Source organism: Scatophagus argus, chromosome 2 (assembly GCF_020382885.2).
Source record: "Scatophagus argus isolate fScaArg1 chromosome 2, fScaArg1.pri, whole genome shotgun sequence".
Classification (NCBI taxonomy): Eukaryota; Metazoa; Chordata; class Actinopteri; family Scatophagidae; genus Scatophagus; species Scatophagus argus.
The window spans coordinates 25831316-25854917 of NC_058494.1; the positions used below are offsets into that span (position 1 = coordinate 25831316).

A 23602-nucleotide genomic window follows, 5' to 3' on the forward strand; every position below is an offset into this window, starting at 1 on the left:
CACACTCACACCGAGGGGCAATGTAGAGTAGCCAATTAACCTAATGTGCATGTTTTTGGGATTGTGGGAGGAAGCCGGAGTACCCGGAGAAAACCCACGCAGGCACAGGGAGAACATGCAAACTCCACACAGAAGGGCCCAGACCGGGATTCAAACCTGGAACCCTCTAGCTATGAGGCAACAGTGCTAAACACTGCACCACCGTGCCGCCCTGCATCCGTTCTTGCATTTCCAAAACTTATAAAATAACATATGAAAAGCTGAAAATGCATGACATGACTTGCAAATTGTTCTTCAAGGTGCTCTGCTATTTATACGCCATCCCATCGTGCTGCTTGGATTGTGGCTTAATATATAAAACTGTTCTGAACTGGATTTCTGTATGGGTGCTCGTTCTAGATCGTGACACAAAACCAAACCCTCAGCACTGGTGAAGGCCTCTAAGGAAACGGTGGCATCTTTTCGCCAACTCAAAGATCCAAAACTGGGACAGAAAAATATTTCAAAAATTGTTGAAATAGAAAAATCGTCCAAGGCACAATCTCAAATCCATATACATCTCAGTACATCAGTCACGGGACAGAAGAGAGAGACGAAGGGCTGGAGAAGAATGGACGTCCCAACAGACGTGTGGAATGAGGGGGACAATGTGTACATCCCAAGACACGTCGACCAACTCCAAACTACCCAGTGAAGAGGAGGCCGAAGAGTGAAAATCAGGGAACAGGAAGATGGTGAAGGTGTGAAGTTTGAAAAGGAGGATGAAGACAGAGACAGAAAAGAGCTCAAAGGACAGAGAGACACCACAGTCTCATACGATGATCTTGCGTGATTCAACTCTGAACTAAATTATTCGAGGTTGGTAAGAACAAAGTGTTAGGGGTGATGGAGCGGATTGCAGGATGAATAGTTCTCAGTCTTTCCACAACAAAGACACTCAAACATGGACATTAAAGTGAACAACTTAAACTCTTCTGGAGGCGCGTCAAAATCACTTCTTCTCAGAGACAATAAAGTGGCAGGTTCTCACGTTTTTATCGTGACTGATAAAGATCTCATGACCTGACAGATGATCATCTTTTATCCCTGAAATGCCCATCCAACCACTTTTGATAATTTGAAATGAAATTCTCACCTGAAAAAGCCAAAAAAAATTTCCACTTTCCAAACACTGGTTGTAATTTGTCTTTATTGTCCAGAGAAAAGTTTTGTGCCTTTGCATTTAATCTGCAACTCGCCAGCGAGCCCAGAGGTTTACAATATTTTGACTTTTGCTTAAAGATGGGCATTGGAGAGGGTGAAACTCACAAAAATTCAATTTATGAATTTTACACACAAAGTTTAATGGCCTTAAATAAAGTAGGACATATTATGGTATGGAGTTTCAATAGCTTCCATAAGAATGGAAAGTAAAGTGCCCATCATACCTGCGGGTTGTGACGGTTGTCATGGGGATCGTCGGGGTAGGGTCTGTCGGGGCTCCAGTTGCCCGTCCTTTGGAACATTTCCTGGGCCTTGGCCGTCACCCACGACTGGCTCTCAGTCATGCCACCCTCAGGAGGTCTGACACACAAGTCAGGGGTTTACAACTCAGGCAGGTTTTCAACTGAAGCAGCTCACAAGTTGACTAACAGTCAAGTGATATTCATTGACCAATCAAGAAGCTCATTTCATCAGTATTCACCAAACATTTGGCACAGGGGGTGGTGCCCCCAAGGTCAAACTTCATCTCACAGGACTTTTGTTTTAGGTAATAAACAACAGAACAGCAAACACACACAAACTGTCCATGAAAAGAAGAAAGATTCTCCTACAAATCTAACCAAGAGATATTTCCTGCTTTCTCATACACTTCAAAGCACTACACGTAGGGCCTCCACCCGTGTCCAGTCACTCACATGCTGTTGAGGTTGTCCGGCTGGGTGGTGGGGAGGCCGTTCAGGCCTTGGCCCCCCTGGCCGTCCGTGCCCCCTCCCTCGGAGGGCGGCTCCATGCGCTGAAACATTAATGGCGTTCGGTTCTGTGTGAGATACACGACATGGCCTGCAGGCTGGTATCAGGCACACTCAGGGGGCCGACACAAGACACAAACACAGGATGCACTCGCAGCATGCACCCACACGGGGGCGCCATCGGCAAGCACATGGCTGTGGGTCTCTAAGGTAAAGTTCCCTGCCAGACTACTCATCTGGGATCTGCTAACCACTCTGAACAAGTGTTTAAAGAGACTCGGCTAGATTTAATGTTATTTGACTGTTTCCTTAGTATCAGTTTGAGTTGATGTTCAGGGAGGGAAGCTGATCTCAGATCTGTGTCAGAGGAAAACTTCTACCTTAGGCATTTGATTGCTCTTAAATCACAGGTCTTGGAACAGATTACCATATTCATGAAACAGATCATCAGCAAAGACATTTTACTCAAAAATAATCATTTTGCCACCTCTTGATTCATTTTTTGAGTAACATGCCATTTTGTAGGAAGACATCTGAGACATCTGATCCTGAAATAGCAACTTCTGCTTCCATCAGGTCAGAGGTCTGGCAGGTTTCCTCCCAGGGGATCCTGGGTAATACGCTCCTCTCAGGAGTGGCTTAAAGGCGATGGCTCATGACTGCTACAGCCTGTGTCATGTCTCTCCTCAGTCTGGAAACTAAATGAATAAATCAAGTGCTAAATGAATGCAGATGGACTGAAGCCTGTTCAGAAACAGACACACGTCCAAAACCTCCTCTGACACATCAGGCCGATCTGCTGGACAGGAAGCTCCTCCGGCTACACCATCGAAAATGTCAATCAAACATTTTGATAGATGGTTTTATCTGTTAAGCAGATCGTTGGAAAGACTGGTTATTTGGTTGATGAAGGTGCCAACAGAGGCTTTGCAGTTACTTCCTAAATACGTACAAACAGATGTACCAATTGTCATGGAGGAGCAGACTGATTTTCTAAGGAGGCCAAAGGTTGTAAGATTAATTTCCAAATGTGGGTTTCTGTAACATTAAACTCAATTGGTAGCACATCTCTGCTCAAATAAACAACATGCCGTAGCTTCAGAGATGGCTTCAGCTGGAATTATATTTCTGCAGAGACACATGTAAATGCAGCTACGTTGTGTTGTCTTTAACACCAAAGAAGCTGATCCAGCAAAAGTGCATAAAAGTGACATTTTAAGCTCAGAAAATCACATGACAGATGAGCTCTGTTGACTCTTTAAAGTGTGTGAATATTTAGCCAGCAAACAGATATTCACTTACACCTTTTGTTCTCCAAGAGCTGCCCTCCATCAGTATGGCTGCCAAAGGGAAAGATAACTTAAAACCTTCTATGTCCTCCCTTGAACATGTAACGTAAGCGCAGCTTTAAAAAATGTGGCCTTTGGCAGCCTGCCAGAAGCTTGACTAAACCTGTCCAGTCGTCACCTCCTGTGCCATGGAGGTAAATGGCTCAAGTTTGTCTCTGGACAGTCCTGTTTGACACTGGATAGCTCCAGTGCTGCATCCTGAGAAAATCCATGGTACAAACATTTCGATGGATTGTGGTGCGGACGTGAACAGAGACTTTAATGGAGTATGTCCATGGACTGACGGATTACATATGGAGTCACAGGTCACAGGAACCTCCACTCCACATCCCACCAACCACCACAGCAGACAGACAGGCAAACAGACAGCTTCACGAACACACACAGACTGGAGAGAATGGGTCTTGGTTAGAGTAACTTGGTGACAATCGATGTGGATTGACCAAACAGCGAGAGCTTGACAAGCCAAGGACTCATCTCTTCCTGGAAGGATAAAGCGAATGCATCAGAAAGACAAAGACGGCATGGAAGTCAGGAACGATGGACGACAGACAGACAACAACAAAATACCGGAGACACAACAACAGCTCAGGAAACAATGGAGAGGCACAAGGACTACACAGAGTTGGAAGGGACAAAGGAAGAGAGAAATGAGCACAACAAATGAGGAGAGAAAAAATCCGCCCCCTGGTTCACTTTCACTGTTTCATGAGACCAGGATTTATTTTCAGAGTTTCTGTCTGAAGGTGGTCTTTTCGTTACACCCCTGCGATAATTCTACAATATTATAACACAGTATCGCTTCACTGAATCTTTGTCTTTGTTCCCGCATGATTGCAGAAGACGAGACATTTGGAGACCCTATGCTGTTGAGCTAGTTAGCATGCGGGACCAGTTCAATGAAGTTTCGGTGAGGCTTAAGCAACACCATTTTTATGAGAATATATATATATCATGTGTGTTATTCAAACTTACTTGTATCTTTCCATTACCATGTATATTCTTTCTAAAATAAGGTCCCATTGTAGTCCACTGGAAGGAGAGGGACCTTCACCTCCTGACAGACAAGAGCTATTCTGCTGAAAGACTTCACTTTAGCTCTACTGTAAACAGCTCAGTGTGACTGACAAGACAGCCACAAGAAGAAAATGAAAAATTATCAAAACCTTTGCAACATTATTATGATGTTTTTGGGTGGATTCTTCCTTTAAAATGGAACCCCTTTACAATAAAAGGCCACAGTGGAAGAGAGGTGAGTTAATGTTGTGATGGCAAACTGACAGACACGCAGACTGGTCGAAGTCCTTGTGTACTGCTGACGTGGTGAAAGCCTGTGTGGACCTGCCATTCAGTCCAATGGGATGGATGCATTTAGGAGCATACAAACACGCACTGTTTTTGCAGTTCAAAAGAAATAAAAATGACTAACATGCTCTCCATTCATCAATGCAACTCCTTTGTTCTTCAAAATCTCAGGCAATATAAAAGTGAGGCTGATAACCCTTCCCTTAGCAAATTTGGACTTTAATTGTATCACATGAAATTTAGCATTCGGGTGCAGGACTGACTGGATGGCTTGCAGGAGGGAACATGAGGTGTTACATGACTGGAGAGATGTTTCCATGTGTCCACGACATGGACAGAAAATACAGCGACAGCGGAAGCGAGTGCATCTCAGAGGCATTCATCAACAGGAGGGAAAGAGCACTGACAGGGAACAAAAGGTGAGGCCATGTGGTATCATCACCATCATCATCATCTTCACTGTTCAGAATAATACCAACTTCAAAAACCACAGCTGTAAAACAGTAAACCGTCGTAACCGCTGTTCAGACACCAAAAGACAAATAAAACTTGAAGAAGCTGGAAAAGGAAAGGTTGCAAACTAGCTAGAGAATGAAAAACAGCTGGATACCTCTGTTAGCAAGGAATACAGCTGGCCAAGGGAGCAACAAGGTGCTAAAAAGGGAGTCAGATTTTCAGTTTAGCATGCTAATTAAATGTATGGTGCAGGCAGAGAAGGAGGTGGGGAGTTAGTTTTGAAGTGTAGCTGAGATTTAAATGTATAAGACAAGGTTCTTATACTTTTAAATCCATATTTGGCAGTCCAAGGTTAAATAGGAAATGGTATCAAAAGAGAAGGCCAGGAGGATGAAGAGAAAACGCAAACAAAGGTGTTTTTGCTCTCAGGGAATGTCTCAGGGATGGAGTCTACCTGTTCCTCTCGCAGGGCCTGCAGCTTTTTCGTCTTGCTCTGTCGGTAGTATTCCATGATCATCATGGCGGCGTAGATTTTGCCCACCGTCAAGTCTGTGGCTGCTGAGAAAATGACAAGTTACCCTGCAAGATTAGACCCGAGTGGGATGGGACCCTGAGCCGTGGGGGAGAATGGGAGTGGGGGACGAGACACAGTTCAAAACACAAAACACACACAGAAATTTACAATAACGTGCCGAGTACACCAGCGAATGGGACAATTCTGTTTTATGTCAATCTAGTAATGAATTCCTATAAGGTAAGCCTCCAGCTCACACACAGTGACCTTGTATCTAGACTTTATGCTTTACCGTAGAGCTCATTATTATGGAGGACCACAAGTAACACAGGGATGGGAACAAAGCATTTAATAAATTAATAATTAAATGCACAATAACAAGAACTAGATAAATTTGTTTACAAATTGAAATCTATATTCAAAAAGAAAATAAATTCAAAACATCAAAATCTATTTGAAGATGCATTAGCCCTTAAAATCTAAAGTGCTCAGGTGGCAAACAATTTCCAAGGCAAATTTAAAAAGGTTATGATATTCTGTACATCTGTATGTATAATAAGACAAGATAATGGAAAGGTTGGCTGATGTTTGCTTTCCCTCCAAGAAAATATGGAAATTGTCAAAACTGAGAACTGTGTTTAAATTTTCAAACTAAAAAGACAAAGCAACTCAATACAAATACAAATTGTAACAGATCAGTATGTTTTTTGTTGTCTTGAGGGAACATTCACCGTCTAAACGTTCGGTGCGAAGCCTCAACTGAAACAGAGCTGAGCTCACTTGCTGGTGTACAACAGACAAATACAATATAACAACACAATACAATCATTAACACAACAAAGCTGATAGTCTTTTCACAGGCAGATGCCGTACCTACACGTTTTAACATTCTCTTATTACCTTGCAATCATCTAACCTGGGGTACACTAAGGCTGAGGCCTGGGTAGCCACCTCACTAAGAAACCCTTCGACACCTCAGCTGAATGATCCTTGGAAAACAGGAGCTCAATTTTTTTCTAAAAACTCCGGACATGAATCCCCAGAGTTTGGATGGGAAACATTAAAAAACAAAAAAATAATCAGAAAAATACTGAGCTTTGTTTTGGTTGTTAAATAACTGCAGTGAACTTACTGAATGAGTGGTGCCTTTTTCATAGTGACATGGCTACAAGTCCTCCAGCAGCAAGACTTATATAACGAAAGATAAGATATGTCCACACATATCTTATTTACTTTAATTATATCACTGGGCAATAAGACATGACAATGCATATCTTATATTTTATTAGCCGCCATGCGTTTAGCCAAGTAACTTGCAGGTGTTTTAAACATGCATCATTAGACTAGCCTGTATTCATGTTAGTGCGTCATTCATCACCTCATCATTTTATATGAGCTCGTTAGCTTCAATCGGTTTCACTGGTTTATTTGCTGCTCAGTTCTTTCTGTAGTGAAAAGACTTCTATAGAGGATCTTCTATAGCAGGCACCCCCTGATAGCAGGACTGGCTGAATGTGTGGAGAGATCAGCAGTGTAGGTGTGTGTGCTACTGTGTCCACAGACTCCACTCTCATGTGTTTTGTGTGTTTGTGTACACGTGTGTGTGCTGGTGCGCCTACAGTTCATATATGACATGGTGCATTTGTGTGTAGGATGATGACGACATACTTGGGCCACTTAGGAAAAAGATGCAACATCCTTCTAAACATGAAAACCGCTATGTGACCATTGGATGGAAAAATCTGTTTAGCAAGAATCAAAGTACAAAATGGCTCAACCCTTCCCAATTCAAATTTTATAAAAACTAGGCTAACAGGTTGGTCCATTGAGCAAATTCCCAGCTACCACACAGAGCCCAGGGCTCAATACCCAGCAGTGGTACTGTCACTGTCACAGGTTGCCTGTTCTATTGATCGGCTGCCAGACATTCAGAAGGTGGGTCTTACCTAGACACCAGCAAGAGGAGATTCAGAGAAAAGAAAGACTGGAGTGGCATGTTGCATCAGGGCCATGATGGACAATGAAGGCTCAACATGATCCCTGAAGTACTTTGTTCATTGTCTGTAAGTGTCTATTTGTTGTCCTAAACACTAGACAAAAGTATTGGGACACCTGACCATTTCGCAAACAGGGAATTTAATGCTTTTAATGCACTGCTTTCTAAATACACAGACAGCTTTGCAGCTCTAACAGCTTCCACTCTTCTGTGAAGGCTTTCCACAACATGTTGGAGTGTTTCTGTGGGAATTTGTGCCCATTCATGCAGTAGAGCATTTGTGAGGTCACACACTGATGTTGGACCAAAAGGCCTGGCTCACAATCTCCGTTCCAGTTCATCCCAAAGGTGTTGGATGGGGTTGAGGTCAGGGCTCTGTGTGGGCCAGTCAAGTTCTTCCACACCAAACTCATCCAACCATGTCTTTATGGAGCTTTGCTTTGTGCACTGGGGCACAGTCATGCTGGAATAGAAAAGGGCCTTCAACAAACTATTGCCACAAAGTTGGAAGCACAGCATTGTCCAAAATGTCTTGGTATGCTGAAGCATTAAGATTTCCCTTGGATTTCCCTTGCCGAGCCCAAAGCCTGAGAAACAGCCCCATAAAGAGGTGTGTCTGCATACTTTTGTCTATATGGTGTATCTTGTTGGTAAGCATATTGCTAGCATGCCTGGTAAGTAGCCCATACAGCCTTAAGGCATAAGAGCAATTAATTCCCCTAGACCTAAAAACAAATAACTAGCAGTACAACCCTGAATACAACAATACCACTGGATCAGACAGGCCTTACAACATACAGAAACTGCTGTGTTCATGGATGGAAACCCACTAAGGCTTCATCTCTTTGTTGCTACCGTGGTGACAGCTGCTTAGGGCAGTGAGCGATGAGCACACGACTGTCATAGCGATGCTACAAGAAAGGCCAAAATACATTATAAATCCCCTGCAGTCCATGAACCGTGGACTTCACTGAAATCTGGCAAGTAGTTGTGGACATATTTTCTTCCACAAGACAGTGTTGGAAGGACATTTGGATGTACAGAATGTATATTGGTGTATGCATGTGCAGCATGTGTATTTCTGCTGTGGACGCCTGATCAGGAGATGCAAAGCAGTGAATGACACTGGCTGGTGGAAGCTGTCCTCTTGGTGAGTTGGTGATCGGACACACACACACTACTATGCTCCGTCTTCCTGTCACTTACCCTTGTGCGGTGTAACCAGAAGGTCCAATGTCTTCTGCGATAAGTTCGGCCAAATAGCCATCATCTCCTTTCTCAGCTCTGCATCCATCTGGTGCTTGTCTGCACCGCCTGGGTAGCCCCCACAACCCAGAGTGCAAATATGTGTACACACAAACCACACATCCATACATATGCAAACACCCAGCACGCAATAACACAAGGCAATGAAGGTACAGACCGAAAGGAGGGCCAAAAGAAATATAATTAGCCATTCACGCACATACACATTCACCCAAAACAAGACAGTAGCTTGTTAGTTCCAGAATTGGCAGAGTTTTGTTACATTTTCTAAAGCAACCTGGAATTGTTGAGGAGAAAGCAGACAGAGACTGAAAAAAGTCACACTATTGGGAATTACCCAGAAATACTCTAGAATGTCGTAACTGAAATGAGCCTTAAATGGATTATAGTACTTTAGGGCCATACCCTTGGCAATCTTTATATCCAGTGCTGTCCTGATCAGAGCCATGAGGGTCGAGTTAAAATGCACCGTGTTGTCATCGGCGACCGGCAGATCCATACGCAGCAGCCTCTGTGGAGAGCCAGTCAGGATGAGAGCATGAGAAAGGCATGTGTCCTTTGCTAAGGTGTGCTGTGCCTGAACCTCCGGGAAGGGGAGGGGGTGAGAGGTTGGGGGGCAAGGTTGAGAGAGCTCCATAGACAACAGCCAATTAGAGTTGGACTGGATTCATCCATGTTTTGCTTAATGTTCCCTGACACACATCAGAGTTAAGGTGAGGATGACCGGGTGTCACTATAATTCTCTCTGATCAGTGTAGCCTAATAAGTCAAGTCAGTGGATTTCAAGTGGAGGCATCGAGTCCTCTGATAGATGCATACTATATTAAGTGACTGTTGAACTTTCATCTGTTAAGTCTGCTGCACATTTTATTTGTGCTTCCGTTTGCAAGTGCAAGAGCATTTGCTTGAGGAAACTTGAACAGCTGAGTTCCTGCGTCTCCTGTTTTTCCAATGATACTCTACGAGACTGCACAGCTATCCAATGAGCGCCATCTGCTGCTAAGCAACTGTGAGAGCCGAGAACCACAAGGAAGAACAATCGGAGCCAAAATGGCCTCCGACCCAACCTGTGCCCATGTTCCCTAAATGTGTGAATGCACTGGCGCATTTACACATCTCTGTTGTTACACACATATAGATATAAATATATAACAGTACACATACACCAACCCCCACCCCACCCCCTCCATCCCCAACATCCCTCCCCGCCAACTTACACACAATTATTTGCACAGACTGCAATTAAGGGCGCTTAATTGGAGTCCTTTGGAGACAAAATAGGTTGACTGGAGAACAAACAGTATCACTGGAGTAATTCTGCAAATTTTTCAGGAGACTGCTGTTGTTTCATTTGAGGCATCCGCTATAGAGCTCCCCCTACCTGTAAGGAGGTTCCCTGTCTTTACATGTCTATACCAGGTAAAACCAATGGAGAAACCTGCGGATAGAACATAACAAGCTGAGCCAGCCGGGGCCGCTTGCCGTTCCTATCCCAACCAGTTGACATCCATCGGATATACCTACGAACATGAGCGTTGGGCACTGACGACAGCAAGCACGGCAGTACGATGACGGTGGGGTTGTGTACGTGCTCGTGTTCCTGAGCGTGCGTGAGTGTCGGGCATGCCCAAAGCCAAGTGTGCGGCAGGCGGTGGGCATCGGCCAACATCCACAGCGCTCGGCAGGCAACAGGCAGACAGGCAGGCTCGATGTCGCCCATAGCCATGCGACACAGAGTGCAAGGATTGCATGCAACACCGCACAACACACCCCCAGAAAACTCCCAAAACCTGGACACACAGAGCATGCAACATGCCTTAAATTTACTCCCATTATCTAAGCACCAACTCTTCCCAGCTACCCAGCCCACTACCCCCCAACTTCCCTAAAAACCAAGTTTCACAGTACAAGCAGCCGTGCATCCGCGCAAAGAGAGTATCCTCAATCCAACTGAATTGACCCTACTGATTGACAGATTCATTTCATATTTTTTTTCGCTCTGTATATTTTTATATTATTGGTTCCCTTAATCAATGTCAAATTGGTCAGTGATGGTAGTACTTCGTATCAAGTCAAGATCTCTCTCAATGCCAAACGGGTGCAGTGTCTTAAGGGGGTTGTCAGAGTTAGAGAGGATTAGAGTTGTGGCATTCCCTGAAAGAAGAAAAAAAAATCACAGAGAAGATCAAAAAGAGATGACTGATGTTTCTGTTTCTGTTTTGGACCAACCAGAATTTAAAGTAGTACAGCAGGGTAAGGTGAGGGGTGGGGGGTGGGAGTAGAGGAGGGGGTCTATCAAAGGGGGACACATGGTAGGGACAGCAGTTAGTTAAACTAGGCGGCTCTAAGCTTGGTAATGAGATGTAGTTACAGATAAAAAGGGAAGGGCGAGAATGAAGAGGCATAGGAGGATTGGGTGAAAACACTGAAAGAGTAAAAGAGGAATCAAGAGAACGTGGCTCAACTGGAATTAGCAGAGAGAGGAGCACAGTGTGTGTGTGTGTGTGTGTGTGTGTGTGTGTGTGTGTGTGTGTGTGGGCGTGTGTGTGTGTGTGTGTGTGCAGAAAGAAAAGAAAGATAAGAGAGAGGCTGAAAATTACAGAACAACACAAGAGATAAAGACGAGGACTAAAAACAACACTGACATAAGTTTCCTGAGAAGAGGTCGGCTCATAAAAACAAGGCGTCGTAGCACGTTTACAGAAACTACCTTCTCCATTAAGGGTGAGGCCTAGTGTCCATTAAAAAGGAGATCAAGAACTTTGCCAAACAATCAGCGTGTCAAAATCGTTCAAGATGTCTAACCTTCCCATGTCTGATCTGACAAAAAAACCCAAAACAAATCCATGAGGACTTACTGATCTCAAATATCCTTTAATGGACATTTTCTGTGAAATCGTATCAATGAGCACTTGAAGGTTTTGATGGCTGAAGTATGTGATGGGGAGCCACTGTCAAATACAGGTTGATATTCTGGAGAAAAAGAAGAGGACAGAACAGAGAGGAGAGGAAGGGTAGGGACAGAATGGGCCGAGGTGGAAGAGGGACACTATGAAGAGATGAAGGTGGATGCCGGTTGCTGACGGACAAGCGGATGCAGACAGAAGAATGACAGAGAGGGAGAGAAAGAGAGAGAGAGAGGGAGAGCTGACAGGTAGGAAAAGGAAAGAACAAAAAAGGGGTAAAGATAAAGATCAAAGTTAGAAAAAGAAGACAGGAAGACAGGGCTGAATGGGGGCACTGACACCCAGATTCAATAAGTGTATCTGCGTCAGAACAGGTCATCAGGTCAGGTCTGAAAATGCACCTGGTCATCCTGTTTGCTTACTATACATAACGAGAGGCAGGCTTGTGCCAATCAGTGGAATATTTTGACTTTGTCAAAGTCAGAATAACTACTAACATAAGAAATTTAGGTAAGTATGTAGGACAGGGTAGCTTTCAGGAACAAACACAGATCTATGCATGATATGTACGTATGTGTAAGTATTAAAAACCCAAAGACTGAAGGATATTTGCCCTTGTGGTGTGATGTTTCAGAATTTTTCTGGTGATGCTAACAAGAGCTAGTTTATTTGCTGAAGCACCAACGGCTTCAAGTAATCGTTTCAATGCTGAATCTGGATGTCAGTAAGAAAGACAATGACAGAGAGGACAACAAGACAAAGGGACAGCGGATGCTGAAAGAAATCTTTACCCTGATGGTCTGAGGCACAAAGAGAAGCCTAAGACACTGAAGTCTCCTTGGGTGTCAAAAAAAGCACCTTGAAAAAAAGGCAAAAAAAAATCTACAAGGGCCAAAACTTTTCCTACTCATTTTTTATGCATGATTGTTATGTGCGCAGTGTGTATGTAAGTGGCAATGTGGGCATGTGTATGTGTGCCATCCACAGGAATAAGAGACTCCGAGGACTGAAGACAGACACCCTTGCCGGTCCTTCTGTACCCGCATCGTAAGCACATTGTTGCACTGTGTAAATATGACCCTGGATGAAATAATCTCACTTTAGATGTTTGTACTTTGGCGTCTACACTGGAGATTTCACATGAACAAGTCATTTACGTTTCTAGCTTGAATAGACTATAAAGTCTTCCATATATGCTCTCGTAGAATATCAACTGCTACCACAAGCAGCTGGTTGGGGGTCACTGCCGTCACTTACAGAATGTTGTTTTTGAAATGTAGTGCAAATAATCATATCTGTAACACATAATGAAATAATATGGCCAAATAACGTTTTATCTGTACTTTTTCTGCCTTAAATCTTCAGTTTGTCCTAAAGTTCTTTAACGACAGATCAACAAACGGGCTGCGGAGACAGGAGTATTTTAAGAGCCTATTTAAGATTTCATGTACTTGTACAGCAAAATGCAGGATGGTGAAATATAAGAACGTCAATTTAAAAACTATGAAGAGAAGCACACTGTAAGTTCCTTTACTCGTGATGGGAAATCCTTTGCCAGATCTGATCTCTATCCCTGTTTTCTGACTGGATTTTGGGTGCATGCGTCCGTGCAGGTTGCAGAAGGACGAGCAAAGCCTCCTCCGTTCCCTTACTCCTGCGGCCTGACGGGAGGAAAATAAAAGAAAGGAGGATTGACTACCACTCCACTATCACTTCACTTCACTGCACGACAAAAGCCCATCCCTCCATCCCCGCGGTCGGAGAGAGAGAAGAGAGGACAGCGCTCACCACCACCACCACCACAACCACCACTAACAGACAATGAGGAGAACACCGCTGGGAGGAGGAGAGGAGAGGAGAGGAGGGAGGGAGGTGGAGGAGAGGAGGAGCGGGAGGTTTCTGCAGGGGGGAGAGAGAGAGAGAGAGAGAGAGAGAGAGAGAGAGAGAAGAGGTTCTCCTCCCCAGCGATGGGGAGGTTTAAGGACGGAGATGAGAGAAGGGGGGCGTAGGGAGGAAAGGAATGATGGGAGAAGGGAGGGACAGAAGGAGGTAGGGTGGTGGTTGAGGGGGTGGAGGGGTAAGGTGGGGGGCGAGTCTACCTTATAGGCGACCCGGGCGGGACACCTCTTCCCGAGGCCTAGCGGCGGACACATGTGTCTTAGCATCTGATACATGTCTGTGTAACTGATCCGGCCGCTGGGGTGGCCACAAACACACAGACACACACATCACACACACACACACGCGCGCATGCATTCAAACATCCACACGCCAACACACACACACACAACAGACAGAACAAACGTAGACGGACGACGTGAAAACGAAAAAAGAAAAACAATGAGGGATAGGGGGAGGGAGGACGAAGGAGGGGAGGACGCACGGAGGTGTGTTTGGAGGAGGAGACACGAGGAGAAAAAAGAAAGAAACCAACAAAGGAAAGGAAGAGGGAGGGAAACAAATACACAGAGGTTATTGTTTTGATCGCTGTGGATATGTGGTTGCTGTGGTGAGAGGAGAGAAAGAAAGAGAAAGAGAGAGAACGAGGGGGTGTGTTACGTGGCTTCTAGTCTGGTATATCATAAAGTAAGGGGGAGGAGAGGAAGGGAGGGAGGGAGCGAGAAAGGTCGGGAGAAAAGGGGAGGGGTTGGAGGGGGAGGTGTTATTTAGTTTAGTTAGTTAGTTAGTTGTTGTTGAGATGCCGTTCTATGCGAGGTGAAAAGGGGATTCGTTTTGTTGTTGTTTGTTTTCCCTTTCTCTTTGCCCTCTTTCGCCGCTCGGATAGAACTGGCAGCGGGGCTTCTAGCAGGCAAAGAAAAGCGCCGCTGCAGAGGTCGGAGTGAGTCACAATGACAAGTCAATGCAGTCTGTTACTGAGGCTGCGTGTCCACCAGGAACCTCCGCCCACAGCTGTGCCTCCACGTGTCCGTGGAGCCTCTCCCCCCACCCACGGCTGACGACGACGAGAAGGGTTGGGACGCCCCCCCCACAGCGCCGCCCTTTAGGTCTTCACACTTGTCACAACAAAAAAAATCAGTTTTGTCTCTCACCTCGTCTGCTATCGAGCTCTGCAGATGTTCGTTTGACCATATTTGGATGAGAGTGTGGAGCTGGGGAGGATATTGGAGGACGGGCCGCGGTACCACCTTGTGTTTCACGAGGTAACCACGTGCTAAAGCGAACATTTAATTACGTTACTCAGCGTATTTCTCCTCATGTAATACGATGAGTAACGCAAGCCTCTGCAGGCTCTGACTCTTACGTTACTCGTGGCCTCCTGTGCTGTGTGCTGACAGTCATGTTAGTGTAACTGCAGTGGGTTGTGGTTGACTCAGCCATGTGGAGATTACATAAAACCAACAAAGCATCTGAGCTTAGCAGAAACGTGTATGATTGGCTGAAGCCACAGGAAGGCCTCTTGCAGCTTACAGAAAAAAAAATACAACTAATTAAATATACTTGAGGCTCTTGCAGTTTTAATGGAGACATTTAAAGAAAACGTGTCATACAAGAAGGTTCATCTACCACTTGCAGATACGGCAAAAGTGGGTATTTGGGCAGCCAAATCATGTTTTTAAATTCATGATTTTGGTGAACTGACCCTTTAATCATTCCCTACATAACGCAGCGATTCTTCCCACGAGCATCTGTAGACACAGGAAGTTAAGAAGAGGTACATGGTGGACACAAGACCTTCTGATGCTCAAGAGTCCCTGCCCCAAACCACACACACACCCTGCCCCTTTTCCTTCTTTCCCCATAAACCAGAGCCACAAACAGAGCAGGTCTGGCCATAGTTTTACTGTAGTACTCCAGGTAACAGCGGGCATAAACTGTTACCACAAGGCCTGTTACATTCTCCACTCAAGATACACAAGCTCCCTGCTTTCATAACAAACAGGAAGTAGTCTGGGAGTGAAATATTTACCATACAAATGATCACAAAGAAGGAATGTGTGGTTTAGTTGTACCTTAAAGAAGATGTGAGCTACAGTTTGTTTTTACAGAAAATAACTTGTGGCTGCTTGTTTTATTAACATGTCACACACTTTGGACTTGAGACACGTTTTACTGTGAAAGGGACACCGTGTGCTTGGCACTTTGCATTGTTCAGGTGCATTCTTTATGAGGAGCTTGCAACAGGCCTAATGACAGTTTTGATGTCTTGAATCCTTAAAACCAGTACGTGTGGTATGATTTTCTGACTTTGAGTAGCGACATTAAAAAGCAATCTGTCTCAGTCTGGGATTGGCTTTAAAATGTTCCTTTTTGCAGACTACGGGCTTAGCGCGGTGGTTCACGAACACGTGCCACGGAGGCACACAAATCTGCAGCTTTTCACTGCAGTCGGCCGCAACAGCAGCTGATATCAGCCGGTTTGGTTTGCGCTGTGTGATAATCAAAGCGTGCAGACTCCTGAGCCCTGATGACACACGGCTGGAAAACACTGGCCGAGCCAACGGCTACGACGGCTAGCGACAGTATTCAGACCAAGCCCTCTCTGCGTGTGTCTCTGTGCTTAGGTAACCACACCGCCCCAAACCCCATCTCAAACAAGAACATTGCACATTGCTCAACCATTTTCTGCCCAGGCAAAATTAGACAGCAAGCAGAAATAAAAGACAATGGCTGACTGGAGTCTAGACTCTGGTGTTTAAACATTACTGAATTAAAAGTGAGCACATCAGTGTCATTTTCCCAGCGTTCAGTCAGATGACAATAGCGAGTGCAGTGCACCACCTCATGCTTCACACACCGCTACTGGTGTGTGTGTGTGTGTGTGTGAGTGCGTACAAAGAGAGAGAGAGAGTGTGTGTGCGTGTGTGCATTTCTGCATTGTCCCAAACATTCTCATTGTCATGTCAGAATGCATATGCAACAGAACCCCCCCCATCCAAAAAAAAATGATCCAATGATGAAATGAGACTGAAACAACTGAATAATGCAAACCCAAAAAAGGAATCAAACCAAATGAAATAAAAAGTTGAAGTAGGAAATAATTTGTTTTAAAAGTGATAAAGAGCAACATTCATTCCAGTCTCTTAAAGGCGAGCAGGTTGCGTTTAAGTTTGTGCTTTAGGGGTTTGGTCCAAACCTTGCAGGCCACCCTATGTGGGCATTTCTTGCCAAGGCCCAGGGGAGGGGAGATAACTCGCAATAAACTGTACATATCCTTATAATGTATGCGCCCGCTGCAAGAAAAATACAAGGAGGGGAGGTTAGGTGAGGGAACACACAGAATACAGAGACAGAAAGAGAAAGAAATCAAGAGACTGGAGGAGGAAGAAGAGGAGACAGAGATGATAGAGAAGAAGGAAAACGAAAGGAAGAAGACGAGAGAGCATTTATTTACACTGAGAAAAAGAGGTGTCAGACACCTTCCTCTCCTGCATGCCCACACACACTCGTTACAGTGGGGAGAAGAGGAAGAGGAGAAGGTTACATTCATCTGTGCACAAACTGTGCAATTTGAGAAAATAACACGGTTCAGAGAGGAAGAGAGGGAGAAAGCTGCTCGGCTTCAGCCGACATCTATGATGTGGACCATCGCTTGATGAAGGTCCCGTTTCATCTTAACACTCCTCGGATGAGATCACATGACACAAGTCTTGGCCCCGAGTTGGGGCGGGAGAGAAAGTCACGGGTTAAGAGAAACTTTACACTCAGCATAAGGCTGTACAAACGTGTTTGCTAGCTTAGTTTTACACATCTTTCCAAAAAACTGTTTGTAAATCCGAGTATTTGTGATTTCAACAGTGTGTGCGCCACTCACCAGGCGGCAGGGTCGTACTCAGCCCATATCCTTACATACTCGTCTAGGTGATGTGGCCCCAGGATGGAAGAGTCTCTGGTCAGGTACTCAAAGTTGTCCATGATGACGGCCACGAACAGATTCAACATCTGGAAAGGCGATGAGGCAAACGCACTCATAATAAATTTTCTAATCAAATTCTAATAAAAATCAGGGATCCTAGTTTCAGTTGTAAGACTGGACCATCTACATAGATGGACGACTTCCTCCCATGAGTGAAGTCAAAATACAATGGACACGAGCCATGCTGCCATCTTGTTCTGGTGACATCATTTGGAGCCAGTCTGTGCAGTAGTGATCAGGCGTTGGAGCCACGATGTCGAATTCTTGCCCATATATCATTTTTCCGTTTATTCTTTCATTACTTTAATGTTGATGCCAGTTTCTGACACTTAAATGTTTTAGTTTTGAGACCTGAGATATACTGTATGCAGCAGGCAGACACTGTGTGATTTTCTCCCTTACTGCCAATGTTTCCCTAGTGGCCAGCTGCAGTACTGCAACAACTCCCCTGCAGCCTAAATTGCATTTTCCCCATAGACCTCCATCGATAAAGATACGCCTGTCTGACAGCTCTTGAGGCACGAACAGTCAGTTGTGTGTTGTCTTGCATGTGTTCTCACAGTGTAAAGCTGGGATGAACAGTTTGGCTCGACATTACAGTCACACGTGTCATTGGACACACAGGGCAGCAGCAAACCTGTGTAACCACTGCAGCTGTTTTCCAAAAAAATACACTTAAATTCACATTTTGATTGGCTGAACTGACTAAAGGGACATTCGGTGCGTCGTTTTTCCTCACCAGGAAAGAGCAGAGGAAGATGAAGGAGACAAAGTAGGTGTAGGCGAAGGTGCTGCCGCATTCGGGTCCTGTGTTCCCTGAGGCCGGGTCGCATTCTTTACCTCCCAGGCAAGCCAACATGATTTCGTGCCACGCCTCACCTGTAGCGCTCCTGCACGAGGGGAAAGCGTGAGCACACACCCAACACACTGACAATAACGTGCAAGAGGCATCACTGGTCAGCGTCGAAACCTTAATTTTAAAATGCTCAGCCCTGGAAAACACCAGCGGGTTAGCGGAGGCCCGTGTGAACACGTTGATGTTTGTGTGAAAGAGAATCAAAAAGACTCACCTGAAGAGCAGCATTAGGGCCATGATGAAGGTCCTGAAGTTATTGTGCTCGTTGATGGCGCCTTCTCTCTCCTCATCTAGTGCCAGATTCCCAAAGAGCTACGCATAAACAGGCAAACGGTGAAACACTGCGGTAACAGCAGGAGCCGAGGTGCTGGTTTCAAAATTCTGAATTTTAATTTTCTTGGGTTGAGTTTATTTCAGATAATTTACATTTCTAATGGATGTAAGAGTGTAATTAGTTCTGTGATATGCATGTATTTGCCTTTTCCACAGCTACAGCTCAGTTTGAGAAAGAGTTTGTTATAAATGTGGTGATGTACGCTACCTGTGATGTATGGTACCTGTGATTGTGGGTGGTGGTTTGGATTCCTACAACTGGCTATGTTTTGGTTTACTGTTGAACTTTACTGCCATCTACTGGATTATAAAACATATGGCACTTAATTTTTCAGGACCAAACACTCCATCTCACAATAACAAACAAAACAAACAAAACAAAAGTGAAAAATAATTTGTTTAGCTGCCCCATGATTCGCATCCACTCTACAATGTTCTTCCTTGGCCCATGATTCATCGTTTTCACTAAATTTGATTGCTGCAAAAGATGTGCCTTTAGTTTCCCATACTTTAAGGACACTTTGGTGATATTACTGTACTTTTACTTTGGTTCTTTTGCCTGTCATTTTTGCATTTACATTGTGTGAAGCAAATGTGAATACACACTTCCTATAGTCTTCACACATGTGGAGAGAAAAATGACGAACCCCCGTCAGTGGTGCAATTAATCCTAACATCACAACAAGAGGCACATGGGTGGCGCTCACCTGCATGCCAATGATGGCATAGATGAAGAAGAGCATAGCGATGAGCAGGCACACGTATGGCAGAGCCTACCAGAGAAGAAGAGGAGAGAGGAAACCTTCACAAAAAGAACTGAACACTTTTCCATCAGCTGGTTAGGAGCGATTCAACTGAGCTACACAAATCATCACAGTTGGAATTGACTCTGCTATGCGTGACAGCAGAAGAAATTGACATCACGAGCTGGAAAGAAGTTTACCAACGGCCAACAAATCTCACAGAAGAAGAAGAAGAGGAAACAAAATCAGTCGCCTACGAGAGAGGACCTGCAGACAGTGGACACAGTTTCTTCTCAGGAACATCTGATCAGTAACGTTAAACGTTCGCCACATCAGAACATGTGTTTCAAGCTCTCGGGCAAAATAAAGCATAAAAGCAAGAGCAAAAACTCCCAAGTTTCTCTCCACCTTTTCGAATGTGTTTTGCGTTCAGAAAAACACAGCTTACATGTACGCTGCATGCAAATCTGTCGACTGCTGAATACCTTGAAGGACTGGACGAAGGTCCACAACAGGATGCGGATGGTCTCTCCCTGTCTCAGCAGCTTGATGAGACGAGCTGCTCTGAAGAGCCTCAGGAAGCTCAAGTTGATGAAGTTATTCTACAGCACAGAGGGAGAACACAGTCAGCTTCGCCAAATGTGCGATGACTGCACAACCTCCCTCTACCAAACACAAAAGCCAAAAGCAACAGTGGAGGAAAGAGAGGACAAAGAAAGAGAGAGAGAGAGGAGAAGGGGGGGGCTCAAACCCAACAAAAACCAAATGCAAACATAATGGCTCTTAGGAGATACCAGTGTAAATGAGAGAAAGGCGGAGGAAAAGTCAAAAGGCAAGGAAAAGGAGGGAAAAAGAGAGGAAATAAGGAAAATCATAATTCATAGTCTAAAGGTCATCATCCAATCTGGTACAGCAGAAGGCTTTTTTAAGAGAACCAAATGCACTGATCTCTGGGGGGCAAGCAAGCCACACAAGATGGAACACAGTGCACTGTGCCTGTCAACCACACACACACACACACACACACACTAAGTGACCCAAAGAGCTTGGCTTACGGTTGTCTGTGACACCTGACTGTTGAAACTTTTTTGGGGAGGAGTTTTCGTCTTCAGAGAACAGCAGCCACAGTGTATCTCAGCTGGTGCATTTTCACGTTGCCGGTCTGGAGGGTTTGGTATGTTTGCTAAAGCTCTGTTATGGAACCGAGTCCAGAAAACTGGCCGCAGGTCCACCACAAAACTTGGTGCTGTCCATGTACACTAGCAGTTACAGGTCTATGAGACGCATTACCGTCATCCCACTTCAGGAAAGTTTGTGGTAAATTTGAAATTGAAATTGAACTATTACAAAAAGAGTCACAAAAAAAAAGATTAACATTACGTGTCTTGTTGCCGTGACGTTCAAGCATAAAAATCATAAAGTACAAACTGTATTATCTTTGCTAAATGCTCAACCGTTGAGACGGACAGTGTTGTTGAGATGACCTAAAAATCTGTTTGATCTGGAGTGATGGTCCTGTGTGTGCAAACTGTCCTGCAGTACTGAATCCAGCACTGATCCCTCTGCTGAAGACCTGATCGTGCACATCGTGAAAATGCTTGAAACAATATGGCACTTTGCTCTTGACATGGATTCAGCCCAATTCATTTTTCCAACAGCTGCTTACAGTATCACAGAGAGGCACATATAAGGTAGAACGGCCAGACTCCCTGGTGAGGCCCTGGCATCGTGTGGCTGACAGGCAAGGCAGGAAGAGGAGCGTGAAGAGGGACGGGAAGAGGAGGGACCAGCGAGCAGCCTCGGTGCAGGCATGGTTTGACATGGCAGCATACGTTTTGGAGGGAAGAACTGGCCTACATGCAGAACAGTAAGGGCCAGCGGGGCCGAGCAAACCCTAAACGGACTCCTACATTCACTTATTTAGTTGCACTGAGTGTGTGAGATTTCATTAAATTTCATTTTGCATCAGAAATGTGAATAAATGTAAATGCAGCCTGTCTAACAGGCAAGCAGATAAAATGTTTTTTTTTCTTTCTTTCACCTGGTTGGAAAATTAGGCCTTATTCAGACTGCCAGCCCAAATCCATTTTTTTTTCTTTTTCAGCACATCCACCTTGATTTTAGAGTCTGCACACAATTTTTACAGTTGTGTCTCAGTCTCGACCTTCTGTTCAAATTGGATGAGAAAACGTCTGATATCAAATCCAGACGTCAGAGCAGAATCAACGCTGCTGCTCGGAGACTGAGACACGACATGATGGAGCTCCGTTCTCTGAAAACCTGCTCCACCAGCGTACGTGGTTTGTGACGCCTGCCGGGTCTTAAAGGTCTCTCTTAAAGATCTGATCTGCCTACAGTCTGAGCAAAGCCTTAGTGAAATACAGGAGAAACCCTGGGATGAACTTCAGTGTTTTCTAAAGGTCTGACGTAAAAATGTTTTAATAATCAACCTGCGCTTTGTCGCAAAGAGTTTAAAAGGTCATCATCCAGGAAGCGCATGCACTGGGGTGGAGGGGTAAGACTGGGCATGGGGTAGCGGGTGACTCGGAGGGTAAGGAATGACTCGGGGATGCACATGACCAATGAGGATGCAGCAGAAAGCTTTGAGAGATAAATTACAAACCAACCAGATTCTACATGTGCGAAGATGTAGAAAGATGAAAAGGGAGGGAGTTTAATTTTTATTTTTTGGTAAGTTGAGGCACATTGTGAGTGGGTGAGAGACATTTTTTTGGGGGGGGGGGGGGGGGGGGGGGGTTGGTCGTGTGTTTTATTGGGCAGGGGGCATGGGGCGAAACGCACACCATCACCATCATTATCATCATCATCATCATCATCATCATCATCATCACAGCACCACCACCACATGTCATGGCGCAGCACGGATGGAGAACACGATGAAGGATTTCATAGTGCATTTTGATTGGATGGATTTTTAATCAGAGGAGGAGGGAGTGGGAGGGGCGTAGGGCGCCAACAAAGTAGAGAGGTTTAAAGAAAGCATGTAAAGAGATAGAAGAGGAAGACGGAATCATTATGGGCGTCATTGAAAAGGCAGTGAGACACAACTTCAGGTCAACAACAACAGCTAGTGAGCGATTTGACACGCAGTGCGTTCAGCCCCTCTTTGATGCCAGCTCTGCCACAAAACCTTGGAGTACTCTAGTAAAACCTTGGAGTACTCTAGTAAAACCTTGGAGTACTCTCTAGTAAAACCTTGGAGTACTCTCTAGTAAAACCTTGGAGTACTCTCTAGTAAAATATTCTAAGAGTTTTTATTTACCTTCTTGCTTGTTTTAATGAAATTGTTTAATTTTGTATTATGTCTTATTTATTTATTTTATTCAACTGCATTTAGTGTCATCTCATCTTGATCGTGTCTTGTTCTTTGTGTACAAACACCTTGTAGCCTTGTTAAGAAGGGTTCTGTATAAGAACACAAATTGATGATATTATAATGATAATGTAATTTAAGTTAAATTTAGGGAGAGTTTTCTGCTTTACTCTCTGAGCCACAGCTTGATTTCATTCCCTGATTTCCTTCCATACTGATTTAGCCTCAGTTTTTTTTCCCCCAATATGTTGTGTTTTAAAGTTTGTTGTGTTTCAAGGACATCAACTGTGCATTTGCTGTACTTGTATGACAGAGACAGTTCTCTTGATGTCTGAGCTAAAGTCTAAAGCTTGGCTTGGCTTTATTCCTGACGGCAGAGGCTTCTTTTCTCCCAACGTGGGGGGAAATTTAGTCTTCATAGCTTAAACATGATGGAGTCTGCCTCGTTACCCTGTTGCACCCAAGCTACCTGTCAGTGTCGACATCTGACTACTGGCCAACGCTAACACTGGATTTTACTCGACGAGCTTGCCGATGCAAAGGTCAGATGTGCTCGGCCTGCAGGTCAGCTGCCACGGACCGACAGAGAATCAATCAGACCTCTGAAACGATCAGTTCGGCGTCGACAACAGCACTGATGTCAGTTAACGTCTGTTCAGACGCTTCCAGCGTGGCCAGAGGACATCTTTAATTGTCTCAAAACACAGTTGCTCTGCA

At 44.7% G+C, this 23602-nt stretch overlaps 1 protein-coding gene across 1 annotated transcript in view; it reads right to left on the minus strand.

The window, feature by feature from the left end:
• The window catches only part of cacna1ab (calcium channel, voltage-dependent, P/Q type, alpha 1A subunit, b), a 144665-nt gene that overhangs the window by 15032 nt on the left and 106031 nt on the right, over positions 1-23602 (minus strand). Inside the window, exons 35-45 of the mRNA XM_046373888.1 lie at positions 20037-20153; positions 19516-19581; positions 18690-18787; positions 18359-18509; positions 17518-17645; positions 13844-13940; positions 9244-9349; positions 8779-8886; positions 5517-5617; positions 1899-2020; positions 1428-1563 (exon numbers count right to left, since the gene is read on the minus strand). Coding sequence (XP_046229844.1) covers positions 1428-1563; positions 1899-2020; positions 5517-5617; positions 8779-8886; positions 9244-9349; positions 13844-13940; positions 17518-17645; positions 18359-18509; positions 18690-18787; positions 19516-19581; positions 20037-20153 — 1230 coding nt within the window. The remainder of the gene's footprint in view (positions 1-1427; positions 1564-1898; positions 2021-5516; positions 5618-8778; positions 8887-9243; positions 9350-13843; positions 13941-17517; positions 17646-18358; positions 18510-18689; positions 18788-19515; positions 19582-20036; positions 20154-23602) is intronic.